At 57.2% G+C, this 15,576-nt stretch overlaps 5 protein-coding genes across 5 annotated transcripts; 2 read left to right on the forward strand and 3 right to left on the reverse strand.

Annotated features, from left to right (window-relative positions):
- Positions 1-914: 914 nt before the first annotated feature.
- Positions 915-4,623, reverse strand: L226DRAFT_536720 (uncharacterized protein). Its single transcript, XM_067681172.1, has 2 exons — positions 1,891-4,623; positions 915-1,835 (listed from the first exon to the last, which is right to left on the reverse strand). Exons 1-2 carry the CDS (start codon positions 4,346-4,348, stop codon positions 1,198-1,200), a joined length of 3,096 nt encoding a protein of 1,031 aa, XP_067533428.1. The 5' UTR covers positions 4,349-4,623; the 3' UTR covers positions 915-1,197.
- A 2,343-nt stretch (positions 4,624-6,966) lies between these two features.
- On the forward strand, positions 6,967-7,702 carry L226DRAFT_572657 (uncharacterized protein; the record flags this gene model as incomplete). Its single annotated transcript, XM_067684713.1, has 3 exons — positions 6,967-7,112; positions 7,173-7,192; positions 7,248-7,702. 3 exons carry the CDS (start codon positions 6,967-6,969, stop codon positions 7,700-7,702), a joined length of 621 nt encoding a protein of 206 aa, XP_067533429.1.
- An 820-nt stretch (positions 7,703-8,522) lies between these two features.
- Positions 8,523-9,219, reverse strand: L226DRAFT_614441 (uncharacterized protein). The gene is made up of 2 exons (XM_067686642.1): positions 9,086-9,219; positions 8,523-9,020 (listed from the first exon to the last, which is right to left on the reverse strand). The coding sequence occupies exons 1-2, from the start codon at positions 9,204-9,206 to the stop codon at positions 8,602-8,604; spliced, it is 540 nt and encodes a 179-aa protein (XP_067533430.1). The 5' UTR covers positions 9,207-9,219; the 3' UTR covers positions 8,523-8,601.
- Positions 9,220-12,147: 2,928 nt separating this feature from the next.
- On the forward strand, positions 12,148-14,477 carry L226DRAFT_553889 (uncharacterized protein). The gene is made up of 4 exons (XM_067682956.1): positions 12,148-12,580; positions 12,638-13,156; positions 13,210-13,850; positions 13,906-14,477. The coding sequence occupies exons 1-4, from the start codon at positions 12,416-12,418 to the stop codon at positions 14,378-14,380; spliced, it is 1,800 nt and encodes a 599-aa protein (XP_067533431.1). The 5' UTR covers positions 12,148-12,415; the 3' UTR covers positions 14,381-14,477.
- Positions 14,478-14,647: 170 nt separating this feature from the next.
- Positions 14,648-15,563, reverse strand: L226DRAFT_614443 (uncharacterized protein; the record flags this gene model as incomplete). Its single annotated transcript, XM_067686643.1, has 4 exons — positions 15,525-15,563; positions 15,194-15,472; positions 15,102-15,137; positions 14,648-15,034 (listed from the first exon to the last, which is right to left on the reverse strand). The coding sequence occupies exons 1-4, from the start codon at positions 15,531-15,533 to the stop codon at positions 14,648-14,650; spliced, it is 711 nt and encodes a 236-aa protein (XP_067533432.1). The 5' UTR covers positions 15,534-15,563.
- Positions 15,564-15,576: the final 13 nt, after the last annotated feature.

A 15,576-nucleotide genomic window follows, 5' to 3' on the forward strand; every position in this document is an offset into this window, starting at 1 on the left:
GCCTCGTTATTGTATAGACTGAGCTTGTAGGTGCATCCCGGGCGTTCGGTCGTGGCTGGTCAGCTTGAAATACTAACAAGGTCAAAGACGGAAACTGAGGAAGAGTTCGCATCGGAAATAGGGAGAAGTCCACCATCCAGAACAAAGACCGAGCAGGACCCCTAGCGCGCGACCATCGCAGTACCTGGTAGCAGGACTCAGTTGCCCTCGGCATCCTCACCGGCTTCTACTCACCGTTCAGGGTATTTGCCCTTGCGATTCTATCACGGGGTCGCGAAGGAATTCTTCTGGCTTGACTGTTGGAAGGCGTGCTGGGAGAGGAGAGTGCGTCGGGACCGAGGTCTGGTGGAGACCCGGGCTGTCTAGTACAGCCTCGACGTTCTAAATGCTACCCAGTAGAAGCTGCAGCAGACGGGAACAAAAGTCCGATATGCGACAAAGAGGAACGAGAAGACGAGTTTTGACAAGCCGGCGCCAGGCAGGAATGGTGGTAAGTGGTTGAGCTGTATCGGCAATGCCCGGACCTGCGCTCCGCCTTGTGAACGCCCTGGTCCCATCTCTTGTAGTACCCATGTCACATCCATGTGCCATGCCGTTAGGCCTCAGGGACCACATTGTATTGGACACGATGACAACAACTTCGAATTTGACGGAAGTCAGTCGAGACCGAAGAGCTTTAGAAATAGGCTCGTACTTACTCAACTGGCCAGGCACCGCCCACTTCTGCCGGCGACAAGGATTTCGACAAGAATCTGCGACGACGAGAGTATCGTGGACTTCTACGGAATATACGCCAACTGTCGCTGAACTGTAAGGACCGTCCCACGAGTCGTGCGCAGCGGCGTGCTGCCTTCAAACACCCCCAATCGAGCCTGATACTGAATGTTGGTCATGCCAATTACTAGATCTTACAGGTCGAGTCGTGATGCATATGCCATACGGTTCAGGACGATAGTGTGCTCGAGTAGTGTGTACCGACGATTACTGACTGATGCGGCCGCCCGAGCTAAGTGCGGAAAGTTCTATGCTACAAATCGTCCAGGAGAAATAAGTCATGACGTTGCGGGTCCTAGAGTGCAGTATGTATACCAAAGGAGTTGTGGAGTCATGATCAGAAATAGTCGGGGCGCTGTTACGCTGGTATGCGAAGATCGGAAGCGCGCGGGGTAGCGTCAGGGTATGTAGCATCGCTGACGGTCAATCCACCCTGATAGCGTCCTGCGTTACCGATGGAGTGATGCAGACCGTGCTCGAACGCGGGGGGACGACGAGGCTCTTGAGATGATGCGGGATCCAAACTCCACGCTCCTCTGTCGTCCGTTTCCCTTGCTCCGTCGCGCCAGCGCCTGTGAACGCCTTGTCGAAGACCACGGCGTGCGCTCGAACGCCCGTCAATCGTTCTAGAGAGGACACTCGGACAGCCGCATGGCTGAACCAAGGCCATATGCCAGGACGTACAGTGTTTCCGAGCGTGCCCTCAGGAACGCGCGGAGGGTCCGGCGCTGGCGCTTTCCGGGGCTGAGGAAGAGCGACGAAGGGAGGCTGTGGACGTGCAATCGTCCCTGTGGCCGCCTGGCGGGGTTGAGCAGGCGGCGCCGCATTGGGCGCTGGCAGAGTGATGGTCACTGGGGGAGCAGAATTAGGACGAGGAGCGTTCGCCTTAGTCGCGGGAACTGCGAGAGAACCACTGGCAGACACGCGAGCGCTAGGGGCAACGGGTCCGTCGGACTTGACAGCAGGAGTAGCACTGGCAGAGGTCGCAGGCGGAGAGGGACCAGACGATGCCGCAGGTTGTGGTGGACGGGCACCTGCAGGACGTCTCGGAGGGGGCGGAGCTGCAAGGCTATGGTTAGCTCTGGTCACCCTCCTCAAACACGACAAAGAGCGCACCTTTCCCAGGCCAGATGCCTGCAAGCGTAGCAGGCAGCCTCGCTCTCCGACCGGTGAGGACGTCTTCGGAGACGCGCCCGCCTTCGCCGCGCCCGAGCCCGCTGTCCATCCAGTACTTCTCTGCTGTCAAATGGGTCATTCGTGCGAATGCGACCATCCCTGGCCGAGGGTCATACCTTGCGCTCACGCGATGCTGGACCCCAGGAGCATCAGGGTATGTCCCGGGTACCGGATGGTACTCGAACGTGGGCGCTTGCGCCTGCGTGGTCCACGACGTCCCGCACGGCGCGCCCAGGTTGCCAGCGATGTAGTCGACGACAACGAGTGAGTGATCTGAGCCCTCGGTCGGCGGGTCCTGCACGACCCACGGGGTGCACCAGCGGTGCCAGCAGTCCCATGCAGCGCGCACGGGGAAGCGGGACTTTGTCGCGGAGTACAAGATGAGCATCGCTGCACGGGAGTCTGTGGATGGCGGACGGACTCCAGCCGCAGCGGACCGCATGATGCGTGTGAACTGTTTTGCATCTTCTGAGGGCAGAGTGAAAGGAGGTCGCCGACGAGGGAAGGAGACGGTGCGTTGGGCGGGAGGTGGCGCGGATGCAGGAATGCTGTCGTCGAGAGGGAAGGGTAGTCTGGTCACAATCTGTGCGTCCTTGGCAGCGTTGGCAGCAGGCTCCGATGGGCCCGACGCTGCAGCCTTGGCTGGAGCATTTGCAGTCTTCGCTCGCGCGTTAGCCTCAGCGTGAGCCTCAGCGCTACCAAACTGTGACGCCTTACCGCGTTCACCTGCCTTTGCCTTCGGCGCGGGCCCCGCAGAGGGTGGTTTCGCGAGTGCAGACGCAGTCGTGGGACGAGCGCGGAGCTGGCGCGCCTCCGCGTTCATGTTCTGCAACAACGTCTTCATCTTGACCTCTTCCTCGTTGCTGATTGCGGCTTGCTTACCGAACCACTCCTGCAGTGGCCGCGTGATCAGGAGATTGTTGTACGCCTCGGTGACGAACGTCCACCCGTGCTCGGCTGGTGGAAAGTGGGCAACAACCTCCAGCAGTAGCAGAACCTCAAGCATAGACCACGGATGTTGGGCAAGGTACTCCACTGGGTCCTGGGGAGGCTCTGGCGGTACATTGAGGTTCTTACTTGCAAGGGACGGTATCACCGGCCCATCTGTGGGCGAAGGTGCCTCAGCCGATGGTGCTTGAGCCTCTGATACAGGGCTGGGAGGTGCATGTGTGGACTCGATGGGCGACGTTGGAATGCTCGCTGCGGGTGGAGGCGTTGGAGCAGGAGCAGGGGGCTCGACCTGGATGGTCTTCTCCTCAACTGGTGAGCGGTCGTCGGGATCCGGTTCGGTTGGACCTGTGTCGCAGTCGGACGGACAGGAACTGCTGTCTGGATGGCTATCGGAGACAGAATCGTCGCTGTCTGCAGAGGGCGTACCTGGTCGTAACACCATCTCTTCCCGTGACGATTCCTCTGCCTCCGTTACCAGGACATCCACATCTGCCCTTTCTTTCCCCTTCCCTCTTGTCGTCGTCAACTCCTCCTCCTCCTGCTCCACTACCGCACGCACACGGACCTCCAGCCGTGCCGTCTCCTGCCGCAGGGCTTCGATCTCGGCTGGTGCGACCTGGGTTTGCCACTTGTCTATCTGACCAAGCATTCCCTCCATCCGTCGTACGCTCCGCAACACTTCTGCTCTCCACTGCTCCGGAGAGACCGTACGCCCATCCAAGGACAGCGTGTCTTGCAGTCGTCGCAAGAGAGCCCGTGGGTTGTTTGATGACGCGCCGGCATTCAACGAATCGATGAGCTTCGCGATGCGCGACATGGAGGCGAGAAGGTCGTGTGGAGGAAGCGGTATGGTTTCTGGTGCGGTGGCCTCAATCTCCTCCTTCTCCTTCGCTTTCGCTCGCGCCTTGGCCCTCTTCTTCTTGTTTTTCTCGCGTTTCTTTACGGCTGTCCCGGAGAGCGGCGCGTCGGGGTGCGAGACGTGATCAGTGGGGTCGATCGCACCTGGGTCGGTTTCCAACTCGCTATCCGGCGCGTCTACCACATCGTCGTCGTCATCATCTGCCGCGACCTCTGAGCTGGCTGTGCCTCCCTGGCGCGTTTCCTCGACATCGTTGTCCGAGTCTCGCTCTGGTACCAAATCCACCAGCATATCCATCTCCTCGGGGGGCTGTGATTCGGCCGGTAGGTGTTTGGAGAGGGGACGTGAGCCGTAGGGACTCCCAGAGGTGCGCGCGTTCCATCGCGTACGCGAGTTGGACGCGCGACTTCGGCCAACGAAGTCATCTGGTGGGTCAGACGACTCTGTGACCACGCTAGAAGACGACTCGCCGCGCTTGGGCGGGTCCCCACGAGTAGTCCATGGGTTAGAACTGGTTTGGTGGTAACCGGATAGCGGCTGGGGATTGTGTCGGCGGGAAGAACTTGCCTCAGTACCCAGCCTAGGCATGGTTCGAGTCGCGTCCCAGCGCGAATAGCTGTCTCAGATACTTTCTGGTGGAGTTGTGCGCCTGGAACGTGGGCGTCGTGTTGTTCGCGGTTGGGCGGGTGGGGTAGATATCGCGTGCACTGTGCTGGACGGTCTCAAGTCAACCACGTAGAAGTCACCGGAGGATCAAGCTGAGAACACGCGAGGAAGGTAGACAATGTAGTGGTAGGTATCCTAGATAGATGTACCGCCAGGTTGGTTGGTTGGTTGGCTGAGAGAGATGGTGGTGGTTGAAGATGAGAGAGGGAGAGGAAACGTAAGTAAAGTAAGCACCAGCGCGCTCCCGACGGCGCGCCCGCGTCTACGCCGCTCCGCACGCAATTGTCCTCCTTGTCCTCCGTCCATTCTCTGCTTTGACCTCCAACGTTCACTCACACGCTCAAGCCTTTATAGATGAGACAAAAGGATCTACTTCATTCATTGTTGACGCTACGTAGAGTGTATGAGTACACTTAGCCTTTCGCCGAGGGTAGGTTTGCTACCGTCGCTCACTGATATGATGCATTCAGAGGATGCTAAAGACTTCACTTCATAGATACAGTACTGTGCGGTAACCGTGGGGGTAGAGGTCGCAGAGGGACGCGGAATGTCCGTACGGCACGGTTTTGCACCGCAGAGTCTCTTTGACCGCCGTCCGCCTCGTCCTGCAATAACCCTCCAAGCGGTAACGACTCGCCAAGCGGCCATGATATCTTTGTCTCGAGAGGACCCAATACCCGACATTTGCACCACAAAGAAAGCTGATACACGTGTAGCACAACTACCTCCGAACAACAAATCGGTCGCATTCTCCGTCAAGGCTTACTGGTGCTTCGCTCTCTCCGGGTATGCCTCATGGCACTCTTCTCGGTGCCGAGTGCGAGAACTTTACTCCAATCCTGACCTCTGCCATCCCTATGGTACCGGTGATATTGGCTAGATGCACCGGCCAAGTCAGACAATTCCCGCTGGTGCGTCGCTAGCTCAATTACTCGTCCCTTCTTGTTGCCGGCAGTACTGGCTCATGGGAGGCTCAGCTACTGGATTGTTAGCAGAGGCATACAAACATCAATCAACCGATGTTTAACTTCGGGCTTGCTCAGCACCTCGACCCCCAACGTCACAGGCACTGCCTGCGGGATGGACTCCCGGAATCCACTCATCATTGGTCTGTGTTTAGAAGATTCACGACTCGAGACACGTTCTCTCCGTACTCGGCCGCTTCGATACACTAGCAATTTCCTCCACAACACTGGTTGACTGAAGTCTATGACACGGACTCCTCGTTCCTTGCATGCTGCGCCGTACTCTCATGATGCAGCGTCATCGCGTGAGTTCTAGGAAGTCGCTTTCGGGAAAACCGCCTCACCTTCGTGCTTCTGCATACAGTGTGTCGCACAGCAACTTACCCGGTATGCAGGCAGAGCCTGGATCGTCGTCGTCATCGTCGCTTGAATGCGAGGTCAGAGAACTTCAAGCCTTATGCTAGTGGAGTAGACCCTCTTGGCATGGTCCTGTCCCTACCTTGTTCGCTGAGACCGAGCCCTTCAAGCCATTGTGTGCCGACGTATGCGCTGACGTACTGGCTGGGGAAGCTACTAGGGCGCCGGTGTGGTGCGCTTGCATCTATACGGTATTTCTTGCCGACTCGATGGATACTTTCGCTCAACGTTCAAGTACAGGGTCAATGCTACCGAGAGTAAGACTTCCCGGACGGCAACTATGCAATGTAACTTGGCAAGTAAATCTCTGACGCGATCCACGGTACAGCATGCGCAAGCTGACCAACCGGACTTCATCCGTAGCGTCGCGTTCTCTTTTAGCGAGTTATTCGGGCACCTTCGAGCACTCGACTCGGGTCCGAGCGGTGCTAGACCATACTTGGTGAGGATCTCCCTCATCGCCGTTCCCAGAGTGCTCGTCGTTGACCTCCGACACCGCATCCTTGACTGCATGTTCTCTGCTTCCGGAGCTCTAAATGAATGGTCAAAGCGTCCGACGGAGAGCTGTTCTCACCAGCAATTGCACGGCATCGGGTTCACAGTGGACCTTGCTCAACGCGCCCAAGGACAGAGGAATTCGTATACCTAACATCGTCTCCGTGTCGCACTCTGCGTAGGTCCTTAACCCCTCTAGATTTGCGTCGCGTTAACTCCGCTCCACCAAACGACGTGGAAATTCCGTGTTCCCATGAACTGGAGCCGGCACACTGGTACCCCTGTTCATCTCTTCGACGAAGCTCACGCACTGCATGATGTGGATACTTCCCACGTCTATATGAAGCCTGAGAGCGGAAGAAGAACGTTGTTCAAGCTTTATGTCGTCATCGCTGCAAAATTAACCCTCCATGTGTTCGCTGGGTTCTCGCGGGAGTCGTGCGACATGCGCAGCAAGACAATGTACAGATGGCGGAACCACAGAACCGGCCAACATTCACTAAGCGGATGAATTGGGTCTGTTGAGCGTGTGTCGAGAGGTATAAAGAGCTGGGTGGTCTCTGCAGACCGACCTCAGGGCATCTGCTCACAACTCACTGCGCACTCAGCTCTCGAAACCACTCAAGCTTAACAAGCTTACTACCACCTCTTCTCGCACTCATCATGTTCTCTAAGCTCCTCGCCGCCTTCGCTTTCGCAGCCGTTGTGCTGGCCAACCCGGTCCCTCAGATCCTCCCTCCGGGCTTCCCGACGTCGATTGCCGTCTCCATTCCCTTCGCCGCTCCGACCGATGTCCCGGGCGACGTGAGGTAGGACATCCGGTACCTTCGTATTCGTACAAGCGGCTGATATATCCGGAACGTCTTCAGCAGCGCCCTCAGCTCCATCGGTAACGTCTCTTGCAGACATGTGGACATAATGTGAAACTAATTATCTGTGTATAGGGAGCGAGCTGTCCTCGATCTTGGCCCCCGACGCGGCCCCGACCCCTGCGGCGGTCATTCCTTCCGTCTCTCTCCCTTCCATCATCCCGTCGGTCTCTCTTCCAGTCTCCATTCCTACCATCCCGACGTCGGTCGCCATCCCCTCGGTCTCTCTTCCGGTCTCCGTCCCCTCTGTCTCCCTCCCCGTCTCCGTCCCTTCTGTCTCCCTTCCTTCCATCCCGACGTCGGTTGACATCCCTTCTGTCTCCCTTCCTTCCATCCCGACGTCGGTCGACATCCCCTCGGTCTCTCTTCCGGTCTCCGTCCCTTCTGCCTCCCTCCCCGTTTCTGTCCCTTCCATCCCGACGTCGGTCATCCCGTCGGTCTCCCTCCCGGTTTCAGTCCCATCTGTCTCTCTCCCCGTCTCTCTTCCCTCCATCCCCATCCCTTCCATTCCGCTGGCGTCGGCGCTGTAAACTCAGCAGGTGCGTGTCTTCACCTGCTACCATGTGGACTCCGCTGACAACGTATCCGTACGTAGCGCATAGCGCACAGAGAACGCGGGAATGCTAGCCGGCTTTGGATGACGAGCGAATATGGATATTCACAGATTCCGGTCAATGTCTCAGTGTCTGTAAGATGTTAGGAGAAGGAGTGCTTATGCGTGGTAGCCTGTCTGTTCCGGATTGCGATGAATATACGAGCGTTTTATTTGTGTTGTACTGGATCCCACAACATATCGGCAGGGACTGTAACCAAATGGGAAAACGCACTCACCACGTCGATCGGGGTTAAGTCAAACGCATCGCCCTGCCCTCAATATAGTTTGAGCGCTGGAGCGGTCGCCTGGGAAACTCGCCGAGTCGTCGTCCACATTCAACTCACATTACCTTGTGCGGGAGGTCCCGGAGACGGGGAGGGGCACTAGCATCACGCGCGGTGCCAACTTGGCAACTAAACCGTGACTCGAGGTAGTCGCGATGTTCACTCCAGCAGGATCAACGTTCCACATGCCCGAAGATGTGTGCTCATTGCGCCTTGACCTGCACTATCACAGCAGTCAATACGATCATGATCCTGAACTCGGGAATTCATCGTTGTACGTTCTCCCCACACCTAACTCTGGTCTGCTAGGGACTTACAGAAAATTCATCAGGTTACCGGCTTTGGGAGTATCGATTTCGACAGGTCGTTGAACCGCAGTATGTCTGTACGGCGGTAATTCGATTGAACGTAGACATGACGACCTTTCGTCCATAATCATTAATCCATACACCGTGTCACAAGTAAGCTAGTGTGCGTGTGAATCCTGGTAAAGGCGGGAAATGCGGCATGCATGACAAGAACACAAGACATATCGGGCGAACGCGTACGTCTACTCCATATCCGAGTCATCAACGTACTTCGGTGTGATAGCCCCCTTCGTCCTCAGCTTCCTCCCCTTACTGACGGGCTTGCCGTTCTTGAACCTGGACTTCTTGACGTCGCTGCGACCAGGGTGGCCCAACCCGATGGCGGATTGCTTGTACACCCCAGGGAGGACGCCTTCCACATCGCGCGCATGCGCCGCAGCCTCTGCGTCCGACACGTCCACAAAGCGCACCGCGCCCTTGCCCCGCTTCTTCAGAGCGTCGAGTAGCAAGATCAACTGGGCTTCGGTGAGATCGCTAAGGTTCCGGAACGGCACCGCGTCGGGCCAGCGATCGATCCGGATCCGCCGACGCATGTAGACGAACCGATGGTAATAATTCCCTTCATACCAGAGCGTAGCGCTCTTGTCTCCTGTCTTGTTCTCTGCGGATGTATGAGATAGCTCGTCAGTGTGCTCGGAGGGCAGAAGGACGCGGGGAGTGGCTTACCGATACGCCTCTTAAGGATGACTCGAGCTTGGGAGCGCATCTTGCGTGCGGGACCCCCAGCGAAGACACCGTCGGGACTGTCTACCTTCCCCAACTTGCGCCGCCCACGACTACGAGCCATGCCAAGATCTGCACTGTAAGGGAGTCAGCCGCGCCGTAAGCAGAGAGGGTAACGAAGTTGGGACGTGCCGTGTTGACGCAGGGAGCGGGAGGAATCGACTACGGCGGAGGAGTCGTGACCTTTCCTGTACCGAATCTGGTCCTTATATGTATGAGGGCCCTCCGGTCCTGGTCTCGCTCGATGGAGGAAGTCGGCGTCACAAAAATAGTTCACAAAACATAACCGGCACTCGTACTCGTGATTTAACGTCGAATATTCACGGAATAACGGCGGTCCCTTGCCACGACCCTGGACGGCAGCCATACCTTGTGCATTGTGGCGTCCCTCGAGCACCTTAAGCGGCTGGACCCTGGCATGATTGGCAGAGGACCGTTGGCTTGCCTTCTAGCGTCAATTGATGGTCGCGTCGCTAGAGACAGGATATGGTACAGGATGTGAGTAAGCAGCTGCGGTGTTGTTACGTGGAAGAGATCACGGACCTTGGAGGTACGAGTCAAGAGAGGGAACCGCTTATCGCAGCTGCCAGCCGGCATCTACGCAAAAACTGTGTGGAAGACGAAGCTCACAGGCAGCAAAATTCGGCCACGCTGAACTCATCTGACGAGGCTTCTGGAGTTCGTGTGCCGAATGCGGCATTTCGTCGTGACTCACAGGACAGCAACGAGTCCAATTCGTCGTAGTCGGCCACGCACTGTGCTGCGGAGAGAAAACTTAAACGAAGATGGGGAGGAACGTTTTCTGCCTTCTTTTCGGGACGGAGCGCTGGACCGTTGAGGGCAATGGCGGGATATGGATAAATCTGGCGATAAGCGGAGGGTCAGTTACGGCGGCGGACATGACAGTCTACTGTTTACGTAGAAAAGCGGATTCTTTGACCTCGAGGGCCACACAAGCTGGTCGAAGGTTGACCGGCGCGGAGGGCGAAGTCTGTGAAGAGGATCGAAGGTGTTAGAGGATACCCCCTGGGCGCTGCGGGGATTGTCGCCTATCATATCATGCCGGGGGTTCGTGGGATGTCCGTTATCCCGATGAGGCCATCTGCGTCTTGCTTTGGCTTCAGAGGCTCGTGGACGAGACCTAACATAACGTATATTGGGAGATAAATCGAGGGTAATTGATGAGGTTTCTCTACGTCGGTATAGCCGAAGCTTGTGGTTACGTAGGAGTCGCAAATCTTGTGACAGGGACTTGCCGCATGGAGGGGCGATGCTCTGATCCGCTCTTGACTGAAGTTACTGAGGTCACCGTAACGCCGTGGCACATCACCTCGAGCGATATCCGCGGCTTGAGGGAGTAGCAGCCGCGAAGGTTTTCCCCACGTGTCACAGACCCGCAAAAAGTGGGCTCAAGAGTTCACCAGACCACGAAGGAACGCGGCCGCAGTGTTTTGTTGCGCTGCGCAACTTACCCGAAGTGGACGGACGTGATTCGTTCGAATAGTATGAGTATTTGACGAGATCCAAGCCTCATCGTGAAGACAACGCCCACAAGTACCTTCATGAAGACAAGAAGCGATACTTGAGACGATCAGGTCGCGTCTAAGGCAAAAGAAAACTCACGGAGGGTATCATAACCTAGGCGCGTCAGGCCCTTGCCATCTCGTCGATGTGCTACCGCGACTCCGAAACCTTGAGCACAAGGGGGAATTTTTTTTAAACCATTGCTTACAGGGGTGATCTTCAGAGTAGGCTGCGCCGTTGTGGGGAGCGCGACATACCGAAGACGACTGGTCATGGTGGACGTTGAAACCAAAAGTACCGCGGGCGCTACTAGGCCGCGCAGGCCCTTTCGGCAAACAGCGGCGATGACGAAGTTCGTTCCGACCGTGTGGATTCTTACTTGCACCCAGGCCCCAGGCTACGTCTTTTACGCCCGACCGTAGACCAAGATGCGTGAGTTTACACTCTTCACCAGAAGGTGAGTGTCTGTAAATTCTGGTTCCGCGTGCCAGTGGGCCCGGTAACGGACCTGAGTTATATGTTTCATATCGTGTTGACTCATTTCCTACTCGTCCAGGTTGAGATCTGAGCGCTGAGCGCAGAGTCACACGAGCTCGCGAATGCGTCTTGAAAGACCATGTAAAAAACTGCTCAGCTATACTAAATGTTCAGGTGCACTGGGTGAAGCAGTGTCCTCGCTCTGTCGGACTTAACTGCATGAGGGGCTCTCGGACCTGGGGCTGTTGGTCGCGCAACCAGTTGATCTGGTCTTAGATGTTGATCAGCGGGCGGTGAGATTCATCCCCGGTGGGACACATTGACCTCGCGACACCCCGCCTCGACCCGTAGGTCATGATACCAAGATTCGACATCCTTGATGCACGCGGGTCGTGATGCACATCCGATGCTCGCGTACACCCTGTGGCGATGTTCCGGCGGGAATGTTGAACGCCTACGATAACGTCGTCGTGATGACTTCTGTTGTCATTCTATAGAGACCGACATAAGAAGCTCTTGGCATCGGCACAAGACGGTCCATTCATGTGGTCAAGCAGTGACGCGAGCGTCAGGAGTTGCATACTCGCGTGCTGCCAGCAATGACGCAGCACACGTATGCCGTATGCCAGGTACGTCCGTCGATTGTCGAGAACAGAGCACTCTGTCTCATCAACTGGCGCACAGAAGAGACAGAGAGAAGGCCTGATCGCCCGGAGTAGCAAAACGTACGTACTTATAGCTTCTCTAGCCTTGCGGATCACTTAGCTGAAGTACTAGTACATACTGGTGCTTGCTTCCTTGGGTTCCGATGGGCGACCTTAGCCAACTGGGGACTGGCTTATCCGAAGCGGGGGACCCGGATCTGACTCGGTTGTAGTCGTCGGGAGAAAGTGGCTTCTCTTTGTGCGTTGTCGGGCTGCGCAACCTCCGAGAGATCTTGTCATTTATCGCAGGTTGCTGTGTTGCAGCCGCATGATGGCATGGCCATGCCATGCATGGTCGCCATCGAGAAGGCTACGGCTGTTTGCAACCACGCACCCGAGAACCATGTGGTCGTGATTCTCCAGCGGCCACGCCTACAAGACCGGTGACAAAGGGTGCATGAGCACGCAAGCGGTTGAAGGTATAAAGGTGCTTGACTTGACCACACAGTCTCCAGGCGACTTCGTTCTCCGTCGTAGCTCCAGACAGACTTTCACAGGTCTCCGTCTTCCCTCCCCTCTCGCGCACTCACCGTTCACGGACAAACCCACGAACTCCTCTACTTGAACCATGTTCGCTTTCAAGAAGGTCTTCGCCTCCGTCTTCCTCGCCGTGCTCTGCGCGCACTCCGCGACTGCGGTCCCGTACCCCGTCAACTCCAAGTACGCCACCCACCGCACTCGTGAGATTGGGAGTCTCAAGATCGAAGCGTACCACCCCGCTTCGTCCTACGAGGTCGGTTCCTTCCCAGGTATATCCTACGGTCGCTGCTAATGTTTCGGCATTGCGCAGACCTTCGGAACCGGTATTGACCACCCTCTGTCGAAGCGCTCTGACGCGACTCTCGAAGACTCTGCCATCGCTTTCGTTCAGTCTCGCAGCGGCATCGACTCCGATGCCGTTCACGTCCGCTCTTCGTTCGAGAGCGAGACTGCGAGCCACGTCTACGTTAAGCAGAAGCTGAACGGCGTCCCCGTTGCCAACGCGGTCGCCAACGTCGCATTCAACAAGGCCAACAAGGTCGCGGCCTTCGGTTCTTCGTTTGTCCAGGCCTCCAAGGTCGCGGCCTCCACGCCTTCGGTCAGCGTCGAGGATGCTATTTCCATTGCTGAGAAGCAGTTGAACGGCAGCTACGACGCCGCCAACTTCCCCGAGCCCCAGCTCGAGTACTTCGCAAAGGAGGATGACTCTGTCGTCCTCACCCACTCCTTCCAGGTCCGCAACGAGGAGGCGGGCACCTGGTATGAGGCGTTCGTCGATGCCCACACCGGGGAGGTGGTCTCCGTCACCGACTTTGTGGCTAAGGCTTCGGTCAGTCTTATGATTCCTCCGAATAGTGCCGATCGCTGAACTATCATACACAGTACCTCGTTCTTCCCATCCAGAAGGAGATCCCCACCGAGGGCTTTGAGACGCTCACCGACCCTCAGGACACCACCGCATCGCCCCAGGGCTGGCACAGCGATGGCACGACCACGACCACGACGACCGCCGGCAACAACGCGATTGCCTTCAAGAGCAGCCAGAGCTCTGTCACGTCCCAGTCGGGCTCCGGTCTCGTCTTTAACTACCCCGTTAACCTCTCGACGGCGCCCACCACGAGCGCAAACGTGAACGCGGCCCGCACCAACGCATTCTACATCGTCAACTCGGTACACGACATCCACTACCGCTACGGCTTCACCGAGTCCGCGTTCAACTTCCAGAACAACAACTTCGGCAAGGGCGGCGCGGGCAATGATCGCGTTACTATCTCCGTCCAGTCGTCTGCCGGCACTGACAACGCCGACTTCTCCACGCCGCCCGATGGCCAGAGCGGCGCGATGCGCATGTTCCTCTGGGACCTCACCAGCCCCGAGCGTGACGGCGCTATCGAGAACGACATCATCGCTCACGAGAACACGCACGGTCTGACCAACCGTATGACTGGCGGTGGCACCGGTCGCTGCCTCCAGACTACCGAGGCTGGTGGCATGGGTGAGGGCTGGTCTGACGCATTCGCCGAGTGAGCTCTTCCTCCCAATATCTTCCATCGAGTAATGCTGACAGGGGACCCAAAGCTGGCTGCACCAGACTGGCGAGACGACAGTGGACTACGTGATGGGCCAGTGGGTGATCGACGACGCCGCAGGCATCCGGACGCACCCGTACTCTACGTCGGCGTCGACGAACCCGCTCCGCTACTCGTCGATCAAGACGCTCAACGAGGTGCACAACATCGGCGAGGTGTGGGCGAACCTCCTGCACAACGTTTACGCCGCCCTGGTCGAGGAGCACGGCCACGCGGCTGACGCGCGCACGAACCCGGGCAGCACAGCAGGCAACTCGGTCTTCCTCCACCTCTTCCTCGACTCGCTTGCGCTCCAGCCATGCAACCCGACGTTCCCCACCGCGCGCGATGCATGGATCCAGGCGGATGCGAACCGCTACGACGGCGCGAACAAGTGCTTGCTCTGGAACGTGTTCGCGAGCAAGGGTCTCGGTGTCAACGCTGCCAACCACAACGACGACACCACTGTTCCTGATGATTGCTGAACGGACGCTTACGAGCTTTGCATGGATTGGTCTCGAGTAGACTTGCTGTAGTTCACGTGTACTTTGTCATCTGGGAATCAAGCTGTTGTACCGATCCTACCATCTGCGAACCCATGCACATGCCACATGCAATTATGCATACGAGGAAGGACCAGACTACATGGCACATCCGATAGGGATGTGCATTGAACATTGACGATAGCAGCGACGCTGAGACAGCACGAAGAGCACATAGAAGGACACGAATCGGACACACACGACGGGACTTCAACGACCATACCCCAACGTCGGCTGAACGACCCCGGCCATCATGTTCTGTTGAGCCCGGGTGAGAGGCACGGCGAAAGTGACGAGTGCGCGGCCGTCCTTGACGACACTGAGGTGCGATCCCGCTGGGACACTCCACTTCTCCTGGCCAGGAAGGATGTCGCCTGCGGTGTAATCAAATGCTTGCTCCCACGAAGGCAACGCCCCTCGCATGGAGAAAACTCCCGGCGTAGAGAACGTGCCCGGCATATGGGACGCGCCCGGCATAATGGTCACGCCCGGCACATTGGACACGTCCGGCATGCTGGACGCGGCAGGATGGATAGAGAAGCCTTGAGGACAGTTGACCGCAATCCGCTGGCGGGTGTCGAAGAAATCGAGACAGAACTGCAGAGTAATAGTCCATGCCGCCTTCCCACATGCGGATGGCGAAGTCTGTGCCGTTGATGGGAACCGTGTAGACGTTGGTATCATCGGAACGCGGCTTCACCTAGAGGACAGCGATGATTAAGTGCTGTAACCCGAACTTCAAACGAACTCACTCACGCCAATCACCCGGAAACCGACAGAATTTGGACCCATCCTGGTCTCCATCAAACGGTTCAATGCATCGAGATAATCCTGCATGGTCTCATCGGTGGCGCCCTCTTCACGGAGAAACCCCTCCACCTCCTCCTTCGATAAAGGCGTATACTCCGGACAAACGTCGAGTACATACTCATCCATCCTGCAGAACGTGGGTGGACGTGCACCAGCCTGAGGTTGGCTGCGACGACCTTGAGTGGCACCGCTGGACGGATGCGACGACGGCGACGGGGCGAGGGGCTCAAGTGGAAATTTGAGCCCAAACAAGGCACGAAATCACGATGATACTCACGAACGACATTGCGAAGTAGACAGAGACGAGGAAGAAGATACATGAACCAGGA

This window comes from Lentinus tigrinus, assembly GCF_003813185.1.
Source record: "Lentinus tigrinus ALCF2SS1-7 unplaced genomic scaffold L226scaffold_20, whole genome shotgun sequence".
Taxonomy (NCBI): Eukaryota; Fungi; Basidiomycota; class Agaricomycetes; order Polyporales; family Polyporaceae; genus Lentinus; species Lentinus tigrinus.